Source organism: Monodon monoceros, unplaced genomic scaffold (genome assembly GCF_005190385.1).
Source record: "Monodon monoceros isolate NGI ecotype Baffin Bay Population unplaced genomic scaffold, NGI_Narwhal_1 Super_Scaffold_21, whole genome shotgun sequence".
In the NCBI taxonomy this organism is placed as follows: Eukaryota; Metazoa; Chordata; class Mammalia; order Artiodactyla; family Monodontidae; genus Monodon; species Monodon monoceros.
This window is the reverse complement of record NW_021703778.1, coordinates 75,866,071-75,886,986: the sequence shown is the minus strand read 5'-3', so window position 1 is coordinate 75,886,986 and position 20,916 is coordinate 75,866,071. Positions and strand designations below refer to the sequence as shown.

Sequence of the window (20,916 nt, the reverse complement as noted above, 5' to 3'; positions counted from 1 at the left end):
AAGGGGCAAATATTGTAGGGATCCACTTATAGGAAATATCTAGACTAGGCAAATTCACAGAGAAAGTAGATTAGAGGTTACCAGCCACTGGGGGAAGAGGGGAATGAGGAGCTATTGCTTAAAGGGTACAGACTTTGTTTGGATAAAAAAATTCTGTAAATAGACAGCGGTGAGGGCTACACAACATTGTGAACGTCTTTAATGCCACTGAATTGTGTACACTTAGAAATGGAGAAAACATACATAATATATACATTTGATAACATTTTACCACCAAAAACGTGCTTAATACGGTACCTGGCCCATGAGCAATATTCATAAATCTTAACTAGTATTGTTAATATTATTCTCAGGTGTAAATGCAAATAATGAAAGTTACTGCAATATGGTGTTATTTGTACTTTCATGAAGGACAGTAAAAAGGGCCTGGAAGAACGTAGAGCAACTGATCTAAGTAGTTCCTTTGGGGGTCGGGGGTGGCTAGGGAGTTTGTGCAGGAGAAGACTAATAAACCCCTAATAAACCCCTTGGGGATGGGGGTTAGGGGAGCAGGGTGCTCCAAGAAAAGGATCCAAGAAGCTTCCTAAAGGTGAGACCACGGGAACTCTGAGGCCTTAGCCAAGGCAAGACACCTCTCTCCCACTTTCTGATCTGGGAACTAGGGTTCTTGTTTTTCCACACCTGGGACATGTTGGGGGTTCCCAGGCCGGTGCAATATGGCTACTACTCTCCCTAACAGGTGGTCCTTCGTCTGAGGCAGGGGACGTCTGAGGCAGGGGATAAGAGGCGTGGGGGCGGAAGAGCCCGGTCCGGGGTGTCACTGACCCTCAGCATCTTACCCCCCTGCTCGTGGAGAATCGCAGCCCAGAGAGGCCCCCCCCCCACTAACTTATCCTCGTCCCATTTTCTACTTTCCGTGACCGCTACCCCAAACCGAGAAGGTCAGGACCTCATGCCTGGTCTTCCTTCTTTATGTCACTCTTTAAGGTGCTTGGCCAAGTTCCCCTGTCCCTCCCACATCTCCCCCAACCAAAATCAACAAAGCCTGAACCCCATCTCCCCAAACGCAGTACTAGTACCTCTGTGGGGCTGTGGCTGGGCTCGTGGCCTTCGGAGAGGGACTCCGGGGGAGGCATGGTGGGGGCGTGGGGCAGTGCGGGGTCCTGCTGGGGCCCCGGAGATCCGGCGGGTTTAGCCTCCTGCTGCATGGAATCCAGTGCAGTTTCGATTCTCGGTTTTGATGCTGAAGGGCGGGAGAAGCTGAACCAGAGGCTTGCGCCTGACGTCTGAGCTCCCGAAGCGTCCGAAAGGGGAGGGGCCCCCAAGCGTCCGCCTCCCGAGAGGAAGTGAGACACTAGCTGTGGGCGGTTCTAGGGGCGGAGAAGTCGACTGTGGGTTCTGAAGACTCGCCTCGAGCAGGGAGGAGGGAGAGGGAGGAGAGGAGTAGCCGCACAGCTGGACAGTGTCAGAGCTGACCAGGAAGGAGGCAGCCCCCGCCCTCGGTTTTGAAACATTCATTCATCTCACACTGGCACAGCTTTGTGCCAGCCCTCAACTGGGAGCCGGAGACGCAGAGGTGAGCCACACGTGGCTCCTACTTTGGAAGAACCCCAGGTCTAATGGAGGAGCAGGCCCCCAAAAGGAGATTTTCACACAGTATTGAGACTGGCTGGAAAGGAGATCCCTCAGCTGGGACATGAAGGAATGGTGGGAATTCGCCAGGGATTCAGAAATTGGAGGGACACTTTAAGCAGAGAGAACAGCACATGCAAAGGCATGGAGGTTTGAAACAGGAGAGGTTGTTTAGAAACTAGTTTTGAGAAAAAACAACTAGTTTTCAGTTTCAGTTTTGGTTATTTTCAGATTTAAGAGGGGACCCATGAGTAATGTTGACCCAGGAGTGCGCTGGGGCAAGGTGATAGCTAAGCAGATGGACAAGTACTGTGGGCGATAGAGAGTCGGTGAAGGGTTTGGAAACGAGGAACAACATGATCTGTAGTGTATATTGGGACAGTCATTCTGACAACCTAGGGGCAGGTGGCCTGGTCTAGGATAGTGGCCATGGGATGTGGGGAGAGACCAGTGTCAGAGACACTAGGAGGACACTGAGTGGAGATGAGGGGAACAAGATGATGCCTTGTGTGACATTTGGAAGGGTTGGTGAATCTGAGGCAGTAGGGAGTGGGGAGGGAATGGGAAGAGCTGGTGGGCAGGTATGAGAAGAGTGAGGAGAGATGCAGTGGTTAAGAATCCTCCTGCCAATGCAGGGGACAGGGGTTTGAGCCCTGGTCTGGGAACATCCCACATGCCACGGAGCAGCTAAGCCCATGTGCCACAACTACTAAAGCCCGCGCCTAGAGCCTGTGCTCTGGAACAAGAGAAGCCACCGCAATGAGAAGCTGGCGCACCGCAACGAAGAGTAGCCCCCGCTCACCGCAACTAGAGAAAGCCCGTGCACAGCAACAAAGACCCAACGCAGCCAAAAATAAATAAATAAATTTATTTATTAAAAAAAAAAAAAAAAAACTGAGAAGAGAGCAAGTTAGCTCTTGGCCAAAGGAGAAGCCCAGCTCCAAGCTGGTGAGGGGAGAAAGCACAACTCCAGGTGGCATCACTGGGCCAATACCCCTGTCTTCAAACTTCAAAGCATCCCAGTCATTGTGCTGACTCCCGTGTACCCATTTTGTGCTCAGTTCCAGTCCGGGACAGACTAGAGGGATGGTGATGGGGCCTATCTCTTGTAAAGTTTATAGTCTGGGGTGGGGGTGGGGGGATGCGGGGAGAACTAACTTCCCAGGGACAGTGCAAAGCCTCAGGAGCCTACCCTACCCTGCAGCTTGATCAGTGTCCCCAGAGGTTTAGAATCAGGCCATCAAACCAGTAAAAGCCAAAGATGGTAAGCAGCCATCTGCAGAAGGGACCTGGAAGTGGACTGAGGGGCCTGAGGGCTGGCATGTGTGAGACAAGGAAAGCTTTATTAATTTCTTTGCCCGCTTTGGAAGACAGCCTGCCCAACACCTTGTTGGAAATGAATGCTTCTCAGAGTAAATTCACCATTTGCATTTGGGTTTTCTCAAGCCATGGAGAGACAAGTTACCTCTGGGTACCTGGATCAAGGGGCATGCTGCTTCTGCAACTGCAAGACTGAGGATCTCACCTCTGTGATGCTCTGGAGGGCTGCCCTGGGTTAGTGCTGTGCAATCCCCTCCTTCCTTACTCTGCCATGCTCCCTGAGGTCTGCACATGAAATTTCTTTCTTTTTGTGCCCAAGTTCAGGCCCTCCTGCCCCACCTTGACCCACAATGATCTGGCTACTCCTTCATTCAACAGATAAGCACTGAGATCCACTCTTTGCCAGGCCCTGCTTGCTGGGCTGAGGGGACACAAAGAGGAATAATTTGTTTATCATGCCTTGGAGAAAACCTAATTCCATATAAGGGCAACCTTCCCAAAATCCGTCCCTAGTTTTTGAGTTCGTGCTGAGAAGGCTGGTAGCATTTCCTTGCTTCTGGAGAAGGTTCAGCTCCTGAAAACCCCCTTACAAAGCTCAACTTCTCTTCCTGCTCCTTTTCTAAGGCCTAGTGGGAGCAGGGTGTAGGAGGACGGACTCCTGCGGGCTTCCAGGAACACAGACTACCCTCCCTCCCTGCCCCACGGCCGCATTTCGGTCCTCCCAGCGCAGGGGGCGCTGTGCGACGGTGAGAGCCGAGCCCGTCCTGCCTCCTCCTTCTGCGCCAGGGCCACCGCCCATGGCCGCGCAGGCGAAACCGGGAACGGCGACCAGCAGGGGTGGGGCGGTGTAGCGGCCGGCTGGTCAGGCTGCGTACAGTGCTGGGGCGCGGGGCGTACCCCCGTTAGGAGTCATGCTCGGCAGGTCTGGGTACCGAGCGCTGCCCTTGGGGGACTTTGACCGTTTCCAGCAGTCGAGCTTCGGCTTCCTGGGCTCGCAGAAGGGTTGCTTGTCCCCGGAGCCGGGCGGCGTGGGGCCTGGGGCCGGTGAGTGGCCGCCCAGCACAGCGGACCCGGGAGAGATCGGCTGGCAACCCTGGGCCCGAACCCTCTGCCTCTCGGGAGTCAGCAGGTCTTGCGCGCTCACATCCTTAGAGGAGGGACCGAGAGGGGGTCTCCACAATGTGGAGAAGGGCTTGCATCAGGCGCTGGGAAGCTACTGCTAATCCAGCCCTCCTAGGGCCACGGGGCTGCAGCACCAGAGGTCTCTCATCTTCCAAGAAGCCTCGGCCCACCTCGTTTCTCCTCGGCTTTTATCAACCCAGAGATTTCAGGTTTCCATTTTGCCTAGAAAGAAACTAAGGTCTAGGCATAGGAGGTCACCAGCACGCCAAGGGCACTTGGCTGCAGAGAAATGGCAGAATCTTCACCTCAGGGGGCACCTCTAGACTCCCTAAGCTTGAGCATCTCCCTGTTTCCTGGTGGAGATGTGTAGGCCCTCAGGTGCCTGTCATGTCTTCCAGGCCCTGTCTTGCTCCAAATCCTTGAGTAATTCCCTTGGCCCATAGGCCAGATCCCACATGCCACAGCCTAACAACCAAAACCCCAGAGGATGTGGCCCCTCTGTGATCCTCCTCTAGTGACAGCTGCCCCTATCCAAGGGTTCCTTTCCTGCAGGGGCCACATGGGTCAGAACGAGGCAGGAAAGGAGATTTAGCATTCTGGGGCTCAGAGAGCCCAGAAGTATAGGGTTCCTGGAAGTGTGGAGCCGAGGCTCCTGTCTGCTCTCTGTTCAGGGTTGGGAGAGCAGAAAATAACCTCTCCCAGATTCTGGGGTTTTCTCAGCTTTCACTCCCATTCTGGGCTTCTGGTTCACGGGGGCAGGGACCTGTGGTTCAGATGAATCTCATTTTCCTAGCTCTCCGTCCCTCACCTCTCACCTGAAGCTGCTTCAAGCGAGGCATGGCCCAGAGGGCATTAAAGGGGGGTGAAGAATTGTGAGCTAGGAAAGAACATCTTTGCCCTCATCTCTGGCATCTGTTGAAGAGCAATTGATGCTTTATCCCTTTAAGCTAAGGTCCAGTGATGCCACCCTCACCAGATAGCCTTAGGCTGTCTCCAAAAGGACTCCTTGAAAGCACACTTCTGGGGCTGATAGTAGAGGAGGTGTTATGCCAGCAGCATTCAGTTCAACCCAGCATGTGCTTACAGATGCCCAGGTACTCCTGGCTTTGCCAGCTATGGGAGGCAATATAAATCAGACAAAAGGATTGACTCCTGCTCAGCGCAGTGAGGAGAGCATCGTGTGATTGGCTTCTCAATTCCAATGACTACTGTCTTGCAGAGAATAGGCCTTGTGAGGGTGGGACTTGGGACAGATTTGTTTTGGTGTATGGGAGGAAGGAACAGTCCTTAACTAGCACCTGCCCAAAGATATGGGAGTAGTATTAGGCAAGGCGAGTATTTGATGGTCCTTAGGGCACGGCACTAAAGTGGAGTGAAGAACTGTGAGCTAGGAAAGAACATCTTAGCCCTGAAAAGGAAGGAGCCACTGAAAGGGGAGGCGGGCAAAAGGTACACTTGACTGAGTTCACGCAGCCAGCAGCTGTCCTGCCAGACCCAGTCGGCATTCCTTGACTACCTCTGCTCTCTTGTCCCCAGATGCACCTCAGAGCTGGCCTTCCTGCCTCTGCCATGGCCTCATCAGTTTCCTGGGGTTCTTGCTGCTGCTGATCACCTTCCCCATTTCTGGCTGGTTTGCCCTGAAGGTAAGGCTGGCTGGATCAGCCCCCAGAATGGTTGGGCCATGTGGAGAGCTTTGGCATTGGTGGGTGAATTCCCCATCCTCTGCCCCCTTCCCCCAAATATTATCACAGCTCTGTGAAATGGGCTGGAAAATAATTGTTCATTCTCACCTTTCAGATGAGGAAACTGAAGCTCAGACTTGTCCAAAGTCATACTGGGAGCCAATAAGTGGCAGAAACAAGTCTTCCCAAACTCCCAAGTTTGGGGGTCTGAACACTGGCTTTAAGGTGCACACAAATATCTTCCTCCCTTTGGGTTAGGCTAAATTAGAAATGAAAAACACTCAACCTGGCCCAGCAGGTGATGAGTAATAGGAAGTTCAGGCCTCGTTTTCAACAAGGGATGGTGCAGATGGGAAAGGATGACCTAGAGTTGAGGATTGCACCTGAGAGCTGCAGTGAAGGTGGAAGCCTACCCTCGTGCGGCCCCAGGCAACAGCCAGTGTCTCTAGAAAGCTTGGGGTTTGGTGTGGTCTCGAAGGGAGTCCTTAGAAGGTCCTAAATCCTAGTCCCCAAACTGCCACTGAAACAAGTATTATGTGACCTTGGGCAAGTCACTGCCTCTCTAAGACTTCATTTCTCAATTTGGACATATTTCCTTGTTTGAGGATTCCAGGAACCTGAAGTTGGCAAAGCCCTTTGCTGGAGGCTGCTATTAGAGCAGCCCAGCTTTTCCCTTAACTAAGACAAGGGCAGACAGTTTCCTGGTTTGAGTCATGTCTAGCTTCAGATCACACAGGTGAAAGGTTTCACTGAGGATCAAGTCAATACAGTATGGCAGTTGAGAGCGTGGCTTTTGGAGTCATTCAGAACTGCGTTCAGATCTTGCGTGTTTCACTTGGGGGCTTTGTGATTTTTGAGCACGTCAGTTAACCTCTCAGAGCTTTGTTTTTTTCATCGGAAGACAGAGCTCAGGATACCTGACACTGAACAAGGCCAGAGGGAGAGAGGTGAGGGAGGGACCTGGCGAGACATCATTGCCAGCAGCAGCTCAGTGCTTTCAACCCTTTCCCTTGCTGCTGTGGACAGATCGTGCCCACCTATGAGCGCATGATTGTGTTTCGACTGGGCCGGATCCGCACCCCTCAAGGACCCGGTATGGTTCTGCTCCTGCCCTTCATTGACTCCTTTCAGAGGGTGGATCTGAGGACACGAGCCTTCAGTGTCCCTCCTTGCAAGGTGAGGGGCTTCTTGGCTCCTGTGGACAGAGGGAGTGGGGGCTTATGCTGGGTGTGTTGGCCTGTGAGTAGCCATTAGGGGTGAGGAATGAGGAAGATACCAGAAAAGGGGGGAGGGGGCTGGGAGGACATCCTTGATCCATATACCTAAGCCCACGCACTTGGGGATACCATTTTGCTTCTGAGGAGCTAGTGACCAGGCGAGTGGGTCAGGTTGGGTGGTCTCAGTGGGCCTGGCCTCCCTGCGCCCCCAGCCCCTCTTTCATGGCCTCCCCCAACAGTTGGCCTCTCAGGATGGGGCTGTGCTGTCTGTGGGGGCTGACGTCCAGTTCCGCATCTGGGACCCAGTACTGTCGGTGATGACAGTGAAGGACCTGAACACAGCCACACGCATGACGGCCCAGAATGCCATGACCAAGGCTCTGCTCAAGAGGCCTCTGCGGGAGATCCAGATGGAGAAGCCCAAGATCAGCGACCAGCTCCTGGTAGGCAGCTCCACACGGCAGAGTTCGGGGGCCGGCACCTCTGCCCAGCTCTGCCTGCCAGGGCACTTTAGCAGAGCACCAGATCGCTCTGGGCCTCAGTTTGCCTTATGTCCCAAGAGTGTAACAACTTTTGAAGAGTCAGTGGTCTGGGTGGGACTGTGAGTTGAGGAACAGAAGATGGCACAGACCGTAGCAATCTTGGGCAAATCTATCCCTGAGAGGTGAAGGGGCTGGGACAGGGGAGTGGCCTGACAAAAATTCTTGGGTCCTGCCCCGACTGCCTGAGGTTTTATTCTTCATTGCTCTGCAGGCATTGCCATGACAACACTGGGCCTCAGGGGCACTCAGCCGCCTCATGGGGCAAGCAGGTGGGTGAAAGGAGCAGGGGCCTTCCTGGCCCAGTCACCTTCAGGGGAATTCCATGCTCTCCGAGGCAGCATGTGCATTTTTGTGGGTTTGTGTTCTTTGTTCTGAAGAGAACAAAGGGACATGAGGGCATTTGGGCCTTTTTCCTGCCTCTTCTCTGAGTGTGAGCAGTTACCCTGGAATTCACCTCAGATCCCTCCTGTGACAAGATGGGGTTGAAATACATGTTTGAAGGTGTGTCCTCTGCTCCTCACGTTCACCTTGTGCTTTCTCTCATGTCCTGGCAGGGGACCGTGGGTGAAGTTTCCCCTCGTTCCCCTAAGATCTGCTTTCCCCAGGGTTAGAGGACAGGAAGGGGAGTGGGGTAATGCCAGTCCTGGAGGTCGCAGTCCCTTCAGGAAATAAATCAACTGGGTGAAATTCCCAAGAGGAGCTCTCATATGCATAGCATTTTGCCTGGCTCAGTGTATCTCTGCTTTACATTTTGCTGTAAAGGCTGGTATTATTGTTTTATTTTGGAGGAAGGAAACTAAGGCTCAGAAATTACTTGACTTGCCCCTAAGACCTGTGGTCAGGGCAGAGCTGGACCAGAGCCAGGTCACCTGCCCCCCAGCCCCCAATCCAGTGCTCAGTCCTATACAACTCAGATCACAATTTGATAATTTTTTTTCATGAAACCACATTCCGTTTTGATCTACCTTTAGGAAGAGAAAATTGTTCTCGGCCTTGTTGCACATGGCTTTGGCGCAGCAAAGCCAGGAGAGGCCATCTGAGGGAGTGAGTCCCATACCAGGACATTAGAGTCATGTAGGGCCATTGCCCAGATTGAGTTGGCTCCTGGTAAAGTGGGGTCATTGCCTGGCTAAAATGAAATCTCAGGAAATCCAGCACACCTCCCTAAGGCCCGTTTCCGGCATACGTTTCTCATTCTCACCGCGCCCCTGCTTCTGCGTACTTTTCCTCTAGAGGGATTGCACGCTCCCCACCTCTCACTTGCTGGGCCCTCCTTAGCTGCTCCAGGCCAGCCTCCCCCATTGCCACCCCACCCGTCCCTCTGCCACAGGCCTTGCCTCTTAATCCTCAGGAGAAAACACTCTAGGGTGAGAACTCTCTCAGCTTCCTCCAGCATCACCCCTTCAAACTCATCTACGTCTGTGCTGTTTCCCTGTCTCACTGGAAGCCTCTGCTTCCTCTGCACCGGGCAGTGCTCTGGGCCCAGGACTCGGCTCCCTCCCTCAATTCAGCCTCTTCTTGCCTTTTTGCGAGGACACACGTTTTCCCTTTGTCCCAGACCCCCTCTAGCTCTTAACCCCTCTCTCCCCTTTCCTTCCTCCCCTCCTGTCCTTAATCTAGGCTCCCCCCACGCTCCTAAGACTGACGTCACTGCCGACCTCATGGTGACCTCCCTCTTGCTAGCACAGGGGCACTTCTCAGTCCTTCCCTTACTTCACCTGGAGGCAGCCTTTGACTCCATGGACCCATCCTTCTGTTATTCTTGGATCCTCTGCTTCCATTATTCCACACTCCTGGTTACTCCCTGTTCTTCTGCCCTTCTGTTTCCAGGTTTCCCTCAGTGGTCTCTTCTCACCTGTGACCTCCCAGGAGAGCTTACCCACCTGGGGCTTTCTGCTAACTCTAGACACTAATTATTCTCAACACTCCGATCCAGTCCCACTCTGCCCTGCTTCTTGGCCCCACTTATCTAATTGCGGTTGGCCGTCCCGTAGACACCTCAAGCTTAACGTGTTTAAAAAGTCACCATTCCTTCCCTACCCACCCCCAAATCTGTGTCTTCCTCTGTGTATGCTCTCTGGATAAACGCCCACATTCCTGATCCGTGCAGGCAGGCATACTAGAAACGTGGCTCCTCCAACTCCTCACCGCCCTCCTTGTTTCCGCACATCCGGGCAGCCGATAAGTCTAGTGTCCTTCTGTAGCTCAATAGAGTTTACAGAGTTGTGCCCCTCCCGTGGTGTGTCTCGGCTCACAGCCGCCTCTCTGCCTGACAGTCCATCTGCATCACTTTTGCCTGCGGTTTGAAACAATGTCCTACCTGGTCTCCATGCCTCTACCCTCAGCCCCTCCAATCCAGTGTCCACATAGCAGCCAAGAGAATCTTTGCAACAAGCAAGACTGCCCTGTCACTTGCCTGCTAAACTCATCTCCGGGACTCATTGTGCCTCAGAATAAATCCAAGTGAGCAGGAGCAACCTCCTCTGAGCCCTCGGCTGTCTCTGGTGTCCCAGGCCACAACTGAGGGTCCAGCTAAATGGAACTGTGGTTCCTCACGGTTCCCCGAACATTCGAGGTGCTCCTTTCTGCATTTTTGCACCTGCTCTTCCCATTGCCTGGAAAGGCCCTCCTTTGATGCCCCTTCACCTGGATGATTCCTCCTCCTCCTGGCATCACCCCCTCCTCCCTGCCCCACACCCTCTCCTGATTGCTCACTACCAGCTGCCCACAGCTGGGTTGTAATTGCCCTCTGCCTCCGTCCCAGGATGGGAACTTCTCAAGGGCAGGCCTGGTGCCTCATGTGCCACCATGGCCATACCAGCCTGCCTAAAGAACGTGCTCTGGAAAGGTTTGTTGAATGAGTGCCATTTCTCCCCACACCATCCTCCAGCTGGAGATCAACGATGTGACCAGGGCCTGGGGGCTGGAGGTGGACCGTGTGGAGCTGGCAGTGGAGGCCGTGCTCCAGCTGCCCCAGGACAGTCCAGCTGGGCCCAGCCTGGACAGCACCCTGCAGCAGCTGGCCCTCCACTTCCTGGGAGGAGGCATGTCTTCAGTGGCAGGAGGTGCCCCGCTCCCCGAGCCAGGTAAGGAGCCTCGGGGAAAGAGTGAGGGTGCTCCCCAGGGCGCTCAGCTTGGTGTCCAGCACAGACTGAACTTTGCTACTTGTTCCCTTAACCAAGCAGCTTGTGCAGTGCACACCCCGCCCAGCTGTTCAGGCCACCCCGATTCTAGAGCTGACCAGAGCTAAGGCAGTGAGAACAGTCCAGGTGTCTGAGTGTGTGGAGGCCTTTGGGAGCCTCCATGGGAGGAAGCAACAGCATCCAGCAAAGAGTTTTGGATTCAAGGCTGGAGTAGCTTAGAAATGGCATTTGGGGTTATGGTAAAAACTCAAGGGCAGCTTCTTAGGAAACTGAGGAGGAAACTGAACGTGGGCCTGAAGAGGGTGTAAGACGGAACTGCCGCGAAGGTACGGAGGCCACACGTTGACCTTGGCAGCACATTGACCTCCTTCTCTCTGCCTCCCTCCCCAATCCCCTCGGCCGCCCCCAGCAGATACCTTGGATATGGTGAACGAGGTTGAGCCGTCTGCCCCTCATGGTGGTGCCGGGTCCAGCCCCAAGCAGCCTGTGGCCGAGGGGCTGCTGACGGCTCTGAAGCCCTTCCTGTCTGAGGCCCTGGTCAGCCAGGTCGGGGCCTGCTACCAGTTCAATGTCGTCCTGCCCAGTGGCACCCAGAGCATCTACTTCTTGGACCTCACTGCAGGTGCAGCTGCCCTCCCTGCTGTCTTCCTTCCACCTGGGTTGCTCGTAGCCCCGACCACCCACGGTCCTTTTTCAGACTGGGCCCTGCTCCTGCCCCCAGTTTAGGGCAAACCCATAGCAGTCAGGGGCTCAGATGCTATTTGCAGACAGTGACTACCCAGGCCTCGGTCTCCCTGCCCTGTCCTCGTCAGCAGGACAACTCAGATGGCCAAGCTTCCCGTACCAAGCGCCCCACACACGGTGCGGTCCTGTTCGTGGCAGGCTCAGCGCTGAGCGTGTTTTGTGCGTTATCCCACCTGCTTCTCATCATCCCCGTATGATTTAGGGGTTATCATCATCATCCCCATTTCACCAGTTTGGAAACTGAGGCTCTGAGCGGCCACACAGCCAATGGGACTTGATCCCAGGGTATTAGAATTTGAACGCTTGACCACTATTTCCACCCCTCCCAGTGGGACATGCTAACCTCTTCTACCCCCTGCAGCATAGTCGTCCCCCTACTAATGCTCAGTTTTCTTTCTCCCCACAGGGCAAGGGAGGGTGGGGCATGGGGTGCCTGATGCCATCCCTGATGTGGTGGTGGAGATGGCCGAGGAGGACCTGCAGGCCCTGTTGTGCAGGGAGCTGCGGCCCCTGGGGGCCTACATGAGCGGGCGGCTGAAGGTGAAGGGCGACCTGGCCGTGGCCATGAAGCTGGAGGCTGTCCTCAGGGCCTTGAAGTAGCAGGTTTGGCTGACTGTCCATAGCCCAGCCCCGAGCCTGGCACCAAGCCAGGGGGGCATCTTGGAGGAGGAGTCATTGACACTGCACCTTGGATTGTTGAGGCCCTGAGAAGTTTCAGGCCCAGCAAGAGCCAATGAGTGGAGGCTGGGAGACCCTGGAGACTGGGAAAGGCCGAGTCAGGCGGCCCTGCCCTTCTCAGCCACAGTGGTTCTCTGGACAAGCCTTTGCTGATCCCGGTCTGAGCTGGGTACACAGCGCGATGGCAGGAGAGCCAGGCCTGCTGTGTTCTGCTGCCTACCTGACTGGAGAGCCAGGGCTGACAGAAGCAGCCTGACAGCAGCTGGCTTGGTCCCAGTGTGAGGGAGCAATGCGTGCAGCTCAGACTCCAAGCTCCAGAAGCGGGCTCAGAGAGGCTGGAGGAGGGAGAGAGAAGGCGGCCACCGAGAAGAGGTCCCTGCAGTGGGAGGGATCTGGGGATCGGCTGGGTCTGCCCTGCTGATCGCAGTCCAGGCCCAGGCTGGGGGGATGGGGACAGGAAAGAGTGGGGCTGGCTGCTCCCCGGCTCTGCTCTTGAAGACATCTGTCTTGACTCATCTCCCAGCTCGGTCTTGCATGCCTGACAGACTGGAGCCCGGGGCAGCATGAAGGAGAGCCCTGCTGTTCCTGTGCTTTCCGGAGGTTTGAAAACCTCAAATAAATGTGATGTTTACAATGTATTTGGAGAGAAATAGGGGTAATGGAGGTGGGTCGGAGGGTCTCTGAGGCGATGCCCCTGCTGCCGGACCGGGTCCCAGGCCCTGAAGGGTGACACAAGCCCTGACAGTGCTCTTCAATCACCCACAGTTCCACTTCCTGCCAAGGGTCTCAAAGCAGGCAGCAGCAGGGCACTCTGTTTCCCTTTATAGTCAGGGTAGAGGTTTGGCAGGAAAGAGGGGGTGTGGGTGTGACAGAGCTGGTCTGGCAAACATTAACCTAATGAAGGCAGGGCTGGGGGCTCGTATCACATTCAAGAGAGGGGTAGGAGCTGCTGTCAGCTGCCCCTCCTGTTACACCCCTGGTCACTGTTTCCCTACCGTTCTGGCCCAAACCTTAGGGACCCCAGAGAAGGGGGGCCTTAGACATTCCGGGTTCTGAGAAATGATGAATCTCACATCCTGGAGAGACTTGTTATAAAAAGCAAAAAAACCACAGAAATTTGAGGCTCCTCTTTGAGGAGCAGCCTCTGGCTGTGATCTGGCACCAGGCCTTCCCCCTCAGGGCCCTCTCCAGCTGCCTTGGCACCAGGCTCCATCCAGTTTGCCCTTTTGTTCCTGCCAGTGCCCGCCTTGGCCTCTTGTAGGTCCTCCCAGCATAGACCAAACCACCATTGGGTTCAGGTTTCAGCCCCAGGGCCCCTTCCTGGAGGGCCAGAGCCCCAGGTTGCTGCCCCTGCTCTGTCCCCCTCTCCACTCCTGGAGGCCGCCCAGCCAGGCTGCCTGTTCAAAAGCCTTCCCTCCAATCCCCACCGGCTACACTCCCGCTGCCCGTGAGCCCTGGTGGGGCATGATCTTCTCTGCTTGGCCTGGGCTCCCCCTCTACTTTGGCGCTGTCGTTGTGCCTATTCCCCACTGTGTCTGTCACTGTTCTTGTGTAAGTGCCTGCCCTCCCTGCTGGACCATGAGCTACATGCCCGAGCCATCCATCGCTGTTCCCTCCATTGCTACTGCACACAGTGCCCCAGGGGGAAGAGGGGAAACCCCACGCGTCTTCCTCATGAAAGCTTAAGGGAAACCAAAACTCAGATCTTCTTTGTGGCTGTTGGAGGGTCAGCATCACAGGGGAAGCAAACTTTTCTAGATGTCTGTGTGGGTGGAGAACAAAGCCTGCTGCCAGCGGTTAATACCCTCCTGTCCAGGGGAACTCATTCCTTGGGGAGGCCAGCACTCCAGGAAAGGGAGCCCACAGGTTCAAGGCCTCTGAGTTTCGGAGGACCCAGCAGACTTTGTAGTCCCCAGTGGGGGACGAGGGGCACCTAATGGGGCCAGGGTGTGGGGAGGGAGGGAGAAGGGTGTCCATCAAAGAAGACTTCCTGAGGAGATGATGCCTGAGACTCACAGCTACATGGAGATGAGAGAAGAAAGGAAATGGGGGAAAGACATTCGGTAGAGGGGAAAGTCCCTGTGAGAGCACAGGAAGAGGTAGTGGGCACCTCCGATTTGGGAAACTGGAACCTAAAGTCTGAAGGGGGATGTATGCAGGGATTTTTGGGGGAGCGGGTAACAGTAGTAACTGACGCTGTGCCAAGTACGCCCCTGTACTGCACTAGGCACTTCCTATATTTGTTTTCCTCAAGATAACCTGATGAATAGTGATAAAGAGTTATATTATTATGCTATATTGATATATAATGTATTATTATGTTATTTTAAAATAAGTATTTAATTTTGAATAGAGAATTTTAAAAAGGCATGCTAGGAAAATTGTCCCTCACACTCCTGATTCCATCCACATATTTTCAAACAGGTATCCCATGGTATTAGTTTCTTGGTTATTCTTCCAGAAGTTGAGGTTTAAAAAAAATACATTTACAAGAAAATCCAAATATATTATCCTCTGGACGGGGGTTGCTTGTTTTTGTTTTTTTTTTACAGAAATGGCAGCATAGCAAATACAATGTTGATTTGTTCACTTAACCTTACAGTTGAGGATCTTTCCGTATTAGCACACCTAGATTTTCCCTGTTCAGTTTTGTAGTTACATAGGATTCCATTGAATGGGCGTATCATAGTTTATTTAACCTGGTTTGCATTGATGGACATTCAGATTTTTTGTGTGTGTTTTGCTATTTCAAACAATCTTGCAGTAATAATCTTTCACATACGCTATTTCACCTGTGGTTGAAGTTCATCTGTGGGATAAAGTCCTAGAAAGGAAATTGCTAGGTCAAAGCGTTTCTAATTTAATATTGCCCAAATGCCTTCTCTGGGGGTTATTCTAATTTACACTCCCATTATCAGTGAGTGAGAGTCTGTTTTTCCTCATAGCCATGCCAGCACAATGTGTTTTTAAACTTTTGGATTTTTTGACAGTCTAGTAAGTGAAAAATTGCATCTCAGTATAATTTTTTTAAAGTTGTTCAATTGCTTATCGCTTTTTAAGACTTGGATTTTCAGTCCCAGCAAAAGCAAAGGGTCTTTCTCCAGCGTTTACTTTTTAAAGTATGATATGATAAAAATGCACGCATTTTAAATGTGCTTGATGTGTTTTGACAAATGTGAACACCGTGTAACCACCAGCCACCGCAATCAAGATATAGAACATTTCCATCAACTCACGTAGTTCCCTTGTGTCCCTTCCCATTCAAGCCTCACTGTCCCCGCCCCCGCCCCCCCAAGTCCAGGTCACCACTGGTCTGCTTTCTGTAACTTTGATTAAATTTCATTTTTCTAGAGTTTCATACAAGTGAAACTATACCGTGTGTACCCTTCTCTGTCTGGCTTCTTTCCCTTTAGTGTTTTTGAATCATCTGTGTTATTATGTGTATTTGTAGTTTGTTCTTTTTTATTTTTAGTGATATTCTGTTGTATGGATAGATGTATACAATTTATATATTCATTTGTTCATGGACATTTGAGTAGTTTTCAGTTTTGATTATCAGACCTCCTCTGAACATCTGTCTGTGTACAAGTCTTCGTATGGATATATGTTTTCATTTGGGTAAATACTCAGGAGTAGAATTTCTGGGTCAAGAAACTAACAAACCAATTCCAAGATAGTCGCGCCAACACTTGGTGCTGTCAGTCTTTTTCACTGGGTGTGACTGATGACTTTGAGCCTCCTTTGTGCTTATTGGGCATATGTCTTCTTTTGTGAAGTGTCTGTCCAATATTTTTTCTCACTTTAAAAAATGGCTTATTTATCTTATCAGTATAGATTCGTATTAGCTTTAAGACTTCCTAGTAAATCCTGGATACATGTTTTTTAGCACATATTTGGAATATTTTCTCTCAGTCTGTAGCTTGCCTTTCTAACTTCTTAGTGCTTTATCTTGAAAAGCAGTAGATTTTAATTTTGATAAAGTCCAGTCTATAACTTTTTTTTTATCCAGTTTTTTTCCCTAAATTTATTTATTTATTTTTGGCTGCGTTGGGTCTTCATTGGTGCGCGTGGGCTCTCTCTCGTTGCGGCGAGTGGGGGCTTCTCTTGTTGCAGTGCACGGGGCTCTAGGTGCGCAAGCTTCAGTAGCTGTGGCTTGCAGGCTCTAGAGTGCAGGCTCAGTAGTTGTGGCACACGGGCTTAGTTGCTCTGCGGCATGTGAGATCTTCCCAGACCAGGGCTCGAACCTGTGTCCCCTGCATTGGCAGGCGGATTCTTAACCACTGTGCCACCAGGGAAGCCCTATAACTTTTCAATGGTTAGAGGTTTTGTGTCATTTCCTGGATGTCTTTGCTCATCTTTGCTCACGGTCTTGAAGATTTTCTCCTATGTTTTCTTCTAAAGTTTAAAAGTTTATAGATTCAGCTATTACTTTTAGGCTTGTGATCCATTTTGAGTTACTTTTTGTGTATGGTATGAGATAAAAGGCTGAGGTGTTCCCCCCCCCCGCCCTCTCCCCCCATGGGTATCCAATTATTCTAGCACTTTTTGTTGAAAAGATATATTTTCCCCATTGAATTACCTTGAAACTTAAATTTTTTCATTTCTCTTATTTTGTGTGAAGTTGAATATTTTGTAATATGTGTAAGAGCCATTGTGTTTCTTTTTCTGTGAACTGTTATTTCATCTACTTTGTCCATTTTTTTTTTTTTTTTTTACTTTGTCCATTTTTTTAGTGTTGGTTGTTTCTAGTTTTGTTTTGACACCTGGGAGCTCCTTAAATGCTAGGGAGATTAGCTGTTTTTTACATGAGTTGTAAAATTTTTTTAACCCAATTTGTTGTTTGTATTTTGACTTTGCTTATGCTTTTCCATGAAATTTGACAAATGTATTTGGAATGACATATATTTTATTTTATGGCTTTTAGGTTTACAGTCATAAAAACTTCCATTCTGAGATCATAAAGGAATTCCATGTACTCCCATTATTTTATCTTTTACATGTAGCTGTTTGACCCACTCGGGATTTAAATGAGCATAAAATATAGAACCACATTTTTTTTTCAATGCCATGTATTTCTGTTTTTCTTGGGGTCCATATCTGGGTTTTCTGTTGTGTTCCACTGGACTAATGTTTGTCCATGCACTGGGGCCACATGGTTTTAATGATTGAGGCTTCATAAAATGTTTAATATCTGTAAGATTGATTCTTTTTAATGCTTCTTAAGAAATTCTTCCTGGGAATTCCCTGGTGGTCCAGTGGTTAGGACTCCGCGCTTTCACTGCAGAGTGCGTGGGTTCAATCCCTGGTAGGGGAAGTAAGATCCTGCAAGCCGCGCAGCCCAGCCAAATTAAAAAAGAAAAGAGAAGAAAAAGAAAAAAAAATTCTTCCTGCCTGTTCTTCTTCTTTTGTTTTTTTAAAAATAAACTTTAGAATTACCCAGTCTAGTTAAAATAAATTGTTTATATCTTTACTGAGATCATGTTAAATGTGTGAAGTAACTCAGAAAATTGCAATCTTTATGATACTGACTCTTCCTATCTGTGAACTTGGCATGTTTTTATGTCTTTTTTTTAAATGTTCTTCAGAAGTTTTACAGTGTTCATATTGGTCTTGAACATTTCTTATCAAGCTTATTCCCAGGTACTTTACCTTTTCTGATACTATTACTATAAATAAGGTCTTTCCTTTCATTATATTATCTGATCAGAATGCAATTTACTGCTCTGTAGGAATTCTGTACGGTACTAACTTAATTCTTACCTTACTAGCTGTATTTTTATTCATAGTACTTCATCTTCAGTATACAATCACCTGCAAACGTCACCTCATTTCAGTGCTTTAAAATGCTTTCTCTTGGTAATTGCATTGGTTAGCACAGAGGTGGGTATTTTTAAGGTGGAAGTGAGAGGGTATTATGCTGAGGGGAAAGATCCAGTAGGAAGAGAGAAAGGGAGACTCTAGAGGAAGAGACGGGAATGGTATCCTGAGCCCTGATGGAGGGATTAGCTTGTGGACGAAGACTGACACCTCCCTCAACCCTGGAGAAAGAAGGGAGGAAATAAGGATGGGGGCAAACCCCACCCCTCCCCCCACGCACAGCCTAGCACATGGGGACAGGGCGGGGTAGGGGTGCGGCTCTGGGATGTTTATTAACTGTAACAATTTCAAGGGAAAGAAGTGCTAGTGGTAAAATGTTAGTCATTGGGTCATTCACACAGGCCTCGCAGGGTTAGCCTTTCGGTGGGGCCTCCAAGCCAAAAACCATGAAATGAGAGTGTTGAGGGGGTGGGGACTTGGGGAGATTTGCGTGTTGGAGGGGTAGCTGGAAGGAGAAGTTTTCTGGCTCATCGTGGTGAGTGGTTCTTGATTCCCATCCTAGGCCAAGTGGAGTCCAGCTCCCCAGCCAGGACAGCAAGTCGTTTAGTGATGGCCACAGGCCAATGTCTTCAAGACTGACAAAGAGAAACTGGGAGTGCGAGGTGATCCTAGAAGGTGGCCAGGTAAGGACAGTCCTGTAGAACTAGGGTGCAGAGCTGGAAGGGAGCAGGAGATGATTGGTGCACAGATGGGAAGACCAAGGCCCAGAGAAAGCCTTCCCAGAGGGATTGTGGCATGGCTGGGCCCAGAACCTATGTCTCATACCTCCTAGCCCATGACTCTTCCTCTACGTCAGTGAGGGCCATGGGGCAGTGGGAATGGCTTAGAATAAAGGGGGTCTCAAGATCCTGGGGCTTTGTGTTGCTCTGCTAAGCCCTACTCCACTGTATGGGGATGGGTGTGGACTGTGTAGGGGTAGACAGAGAGGGGCACGTTCCCCATCTGCCGCCCCAGATTCTCTGCCACTCAGCCAGGAGAGAGGCTGGAAAGAGAGAGAGGAAAGGAGAGAAGATGGGGAAAGAACAGAGAGGAAAGGGAGGGGCGAGGAGAGGGAGGAGGCTGAGGATAAAAGGGACTTGCCCACCACAGTCCTCTGCTGGGAGCCTCTTCCCCTGGACTGTGCTGTCATTGACTTTCCAGAGCCTGGCACAGTGTCTGCCATATAATGGGCACCAGCAACTGGTTTTTATTTTTTTAATAGTTATTTCTCTTTTTTTCCTTTATTTTTAAATTTTTTGGCGCATCGTGTCTTAGTTGAGGCACGTGTGATCTTTCGTTGTGGCGCGAGCTCTTTGTTTTGGCGCATGGGCTACCCTTTAGTTGTGGCGCGTGGGTTTTCTCTCTCCAGTTGTGGCACACAGGCTCCAGGGCGCTGTAGATTGCGGCCTGCGGGCTCAGTCAGTAGTTGCCCCGCAGCATGTGAGATCTTAGTTCCCCGACCAGGGATTGAACTGCGTCTCCTGCATTGGGAGGTGGATTCTTAACCACTGGATGACCAGGGAAGTCCCAGCAGCTGGTTTTTAAAATGGACTTGTTGAATAAGATGAAGCAGCATTAGATTTACCGAGGAAGATGGAGGTAGAGAGAGACAGACAGAGGACAGAGGGAGACAGGTGGGGATAGGGAGAGAGGAGAGACGGAGGGAGAGATGGAGGGAGAGACTGAGGGAGAGGGAAAGATAGAGACAGACAGAGGGAGGCTGGAAGATGAACAAGGAGAGACAAAACAACAGGGAGACAGGGACAGCAAGAGGAAGTAGGAGCCAAACCACTGTGCCTGCCACAGGGCCCAGAACAGGGCCCTGAGAGTCACCCCTGAGGAGCAGAAGATGCTTGTGAGGAGGACACTCAAGTGGTCTCCCGGGCGCTTGTCCTCCTGGTCTGAGTTTCCTCTCCTCGAAGGGAGCCCACAGAAGCCCAGTCATGCGCTTGTGGCACCATCTTGTGGCAGTTCGGGAGATGGCTGGTTTTCTCTTTCCAGATGTGCTTTCAAGGGCTGGGAAGGATCTTGGGGACAGAGGAGTTGCCACTGTGGAGAAAAAGTGCAGAGCAGAACCAGAGCCTGAGGTGCAGGCCTAGGAGATGCTCACCTTGCCTGACAGTTCCCATACACATTCACACATACACACATCCCTGTGTGCACCCAGGCCCAGGGTGGGCTGAGCGGTGATGGGGTTAGGGAGGGAAGCGAGGGACAGGAAAGTGCGAGAATTTGGCCAGGAGAATTGGGGGAGGTTGACCAGAGTAACCAGGAAACTGCAGATCATGGAGCTAAATCTGCCAAATGGGGCTAATTATATCAAGGGCCCTTTTAAGACCTTCCTAGGTTAAGGCGCTATTAGTTTTGGAGGTTCCTCCCCCAAGTCAATTATTAAAATGCACAGAATTGCTACATGAAATATAATATATTACTGTAAAATAGTATGAAGTGATTTCCGTAAGTTTGCCTTGGAAGTTATTTGGCTAAGAGTAATCCATCCGCAGTATAGTTATCTGCAAGTGCTCAGCACTCTGCGGGCAACCGTTTGCATTCTGGAAGTCCTTGCAGAGTTTTAAAAAATCCAATCTACAAATCATTTTCAAATAGAATGAAATTCTTACGAACACTACCTTTAATGATTAAAGAAATTGGCACAGAATTAATGACATAAATTGACAATTGATGACAGTTTGTAGACATTTGATTAAACATTTATTAATTTGGGTTATTCTGTAGTTTTTGTATTTTGGAGTCAGACTCTTCTCAGGTTTTAATCATTTATGTAGGTTCCTGAGAAGCTCTGGAACGCTGGGCACTGTGTCCCTTGGGACTACCTTACCTGAACAATTAAGTGGCCCTGATAATACCTACCCTGTAGGAGAGCTATAAAGAATAAAAATGGGGGCTTCCCTGGTGGCGCAGTGGTTGAGAGTCCGCCTGCCGATGCAGGGGACACGGGTTCGTGCCCCGGTCCGGGAAG

At 50.9% G+C, this 20,916-nt stretch overlaps 2 protein-coding genes across 13 annotated transcripts in view; one reads left to right on the top strand and one right to left on the bottom strand.

Annotated features, from left to right (window-relative positions):
* Positions 1-1,283, bottom strand: part of PML (promyelocytic leukemia) — a 43,993-nt gene extending 42,710 nt beyond the window's left edge. For all 3 annotated transcript variants that reach the window (XM_029236460.1, XM_029236462.1, XM_029236461.1), the window contains exon 1: positions 1,080-1,283. In XM_029236460.1, coding sequence (XP_029092293.1) covers positions 1,080-1,208 — 129 coding nt within the window. In that variant the 5' untranslated portion in view covers positions 1,209-1,283. The remainder of the gene's footprint in view (positions 1-1,079) is intronic.
* Positions 1,284-1,508: 225 nt separating this feature from the next.
* On the top strand, positions 1,509-20,388 carry STOML1 (stomatin like 1). 10 transcript variants are annotated; one of them, XM_029238912.1, is made up of 8 exons: positions 1,509-1,576; positions 5,611-5,717; positions 5,872-5,981; positions 6,783-6,932; positions 7,213-7,416; positions 10,406-10,601; positions 11,068-11,280; positions 11,809-13,981. In XM_029238912.1, exons 4-8 carry the CDS (start codon positions 6,804-6,806, stop codon positions 12,000-12,002), a joined length of 936 nt encoding a protein of 311 aa, XP_029094745.1. In that variant the 5' UTR covers positions 1,509-1,576; positions 5,611-5,717; positions 5,872-5,981; positions 6,783-6,803; the 3' UTR covers positions 12,003-13,981. The 10 variants fall into 10 exon arrangements, with proteins under 10 accessions (XP_029094745.1, XP_029094743.1, XP_029094738.1 ...); XM_029238910.1 differs by lacking the exons at positions 1,509-1,576; positions 11,068-11,280; positions 11,809-13,981 and adding exons at positions 3,747-4,081; positions 18,460-18,580; positions 19,212-20,388; XM_029238905.1 differs by lacking the exon at positions 1,509-1,576 and adding an exon at positions 3,747-4,081 and having other exon boundaries at positions 11,071-11,280.
* The last annotated feature ends 528 nt before the right edge of the window (positions 20,389-20,916 follow it).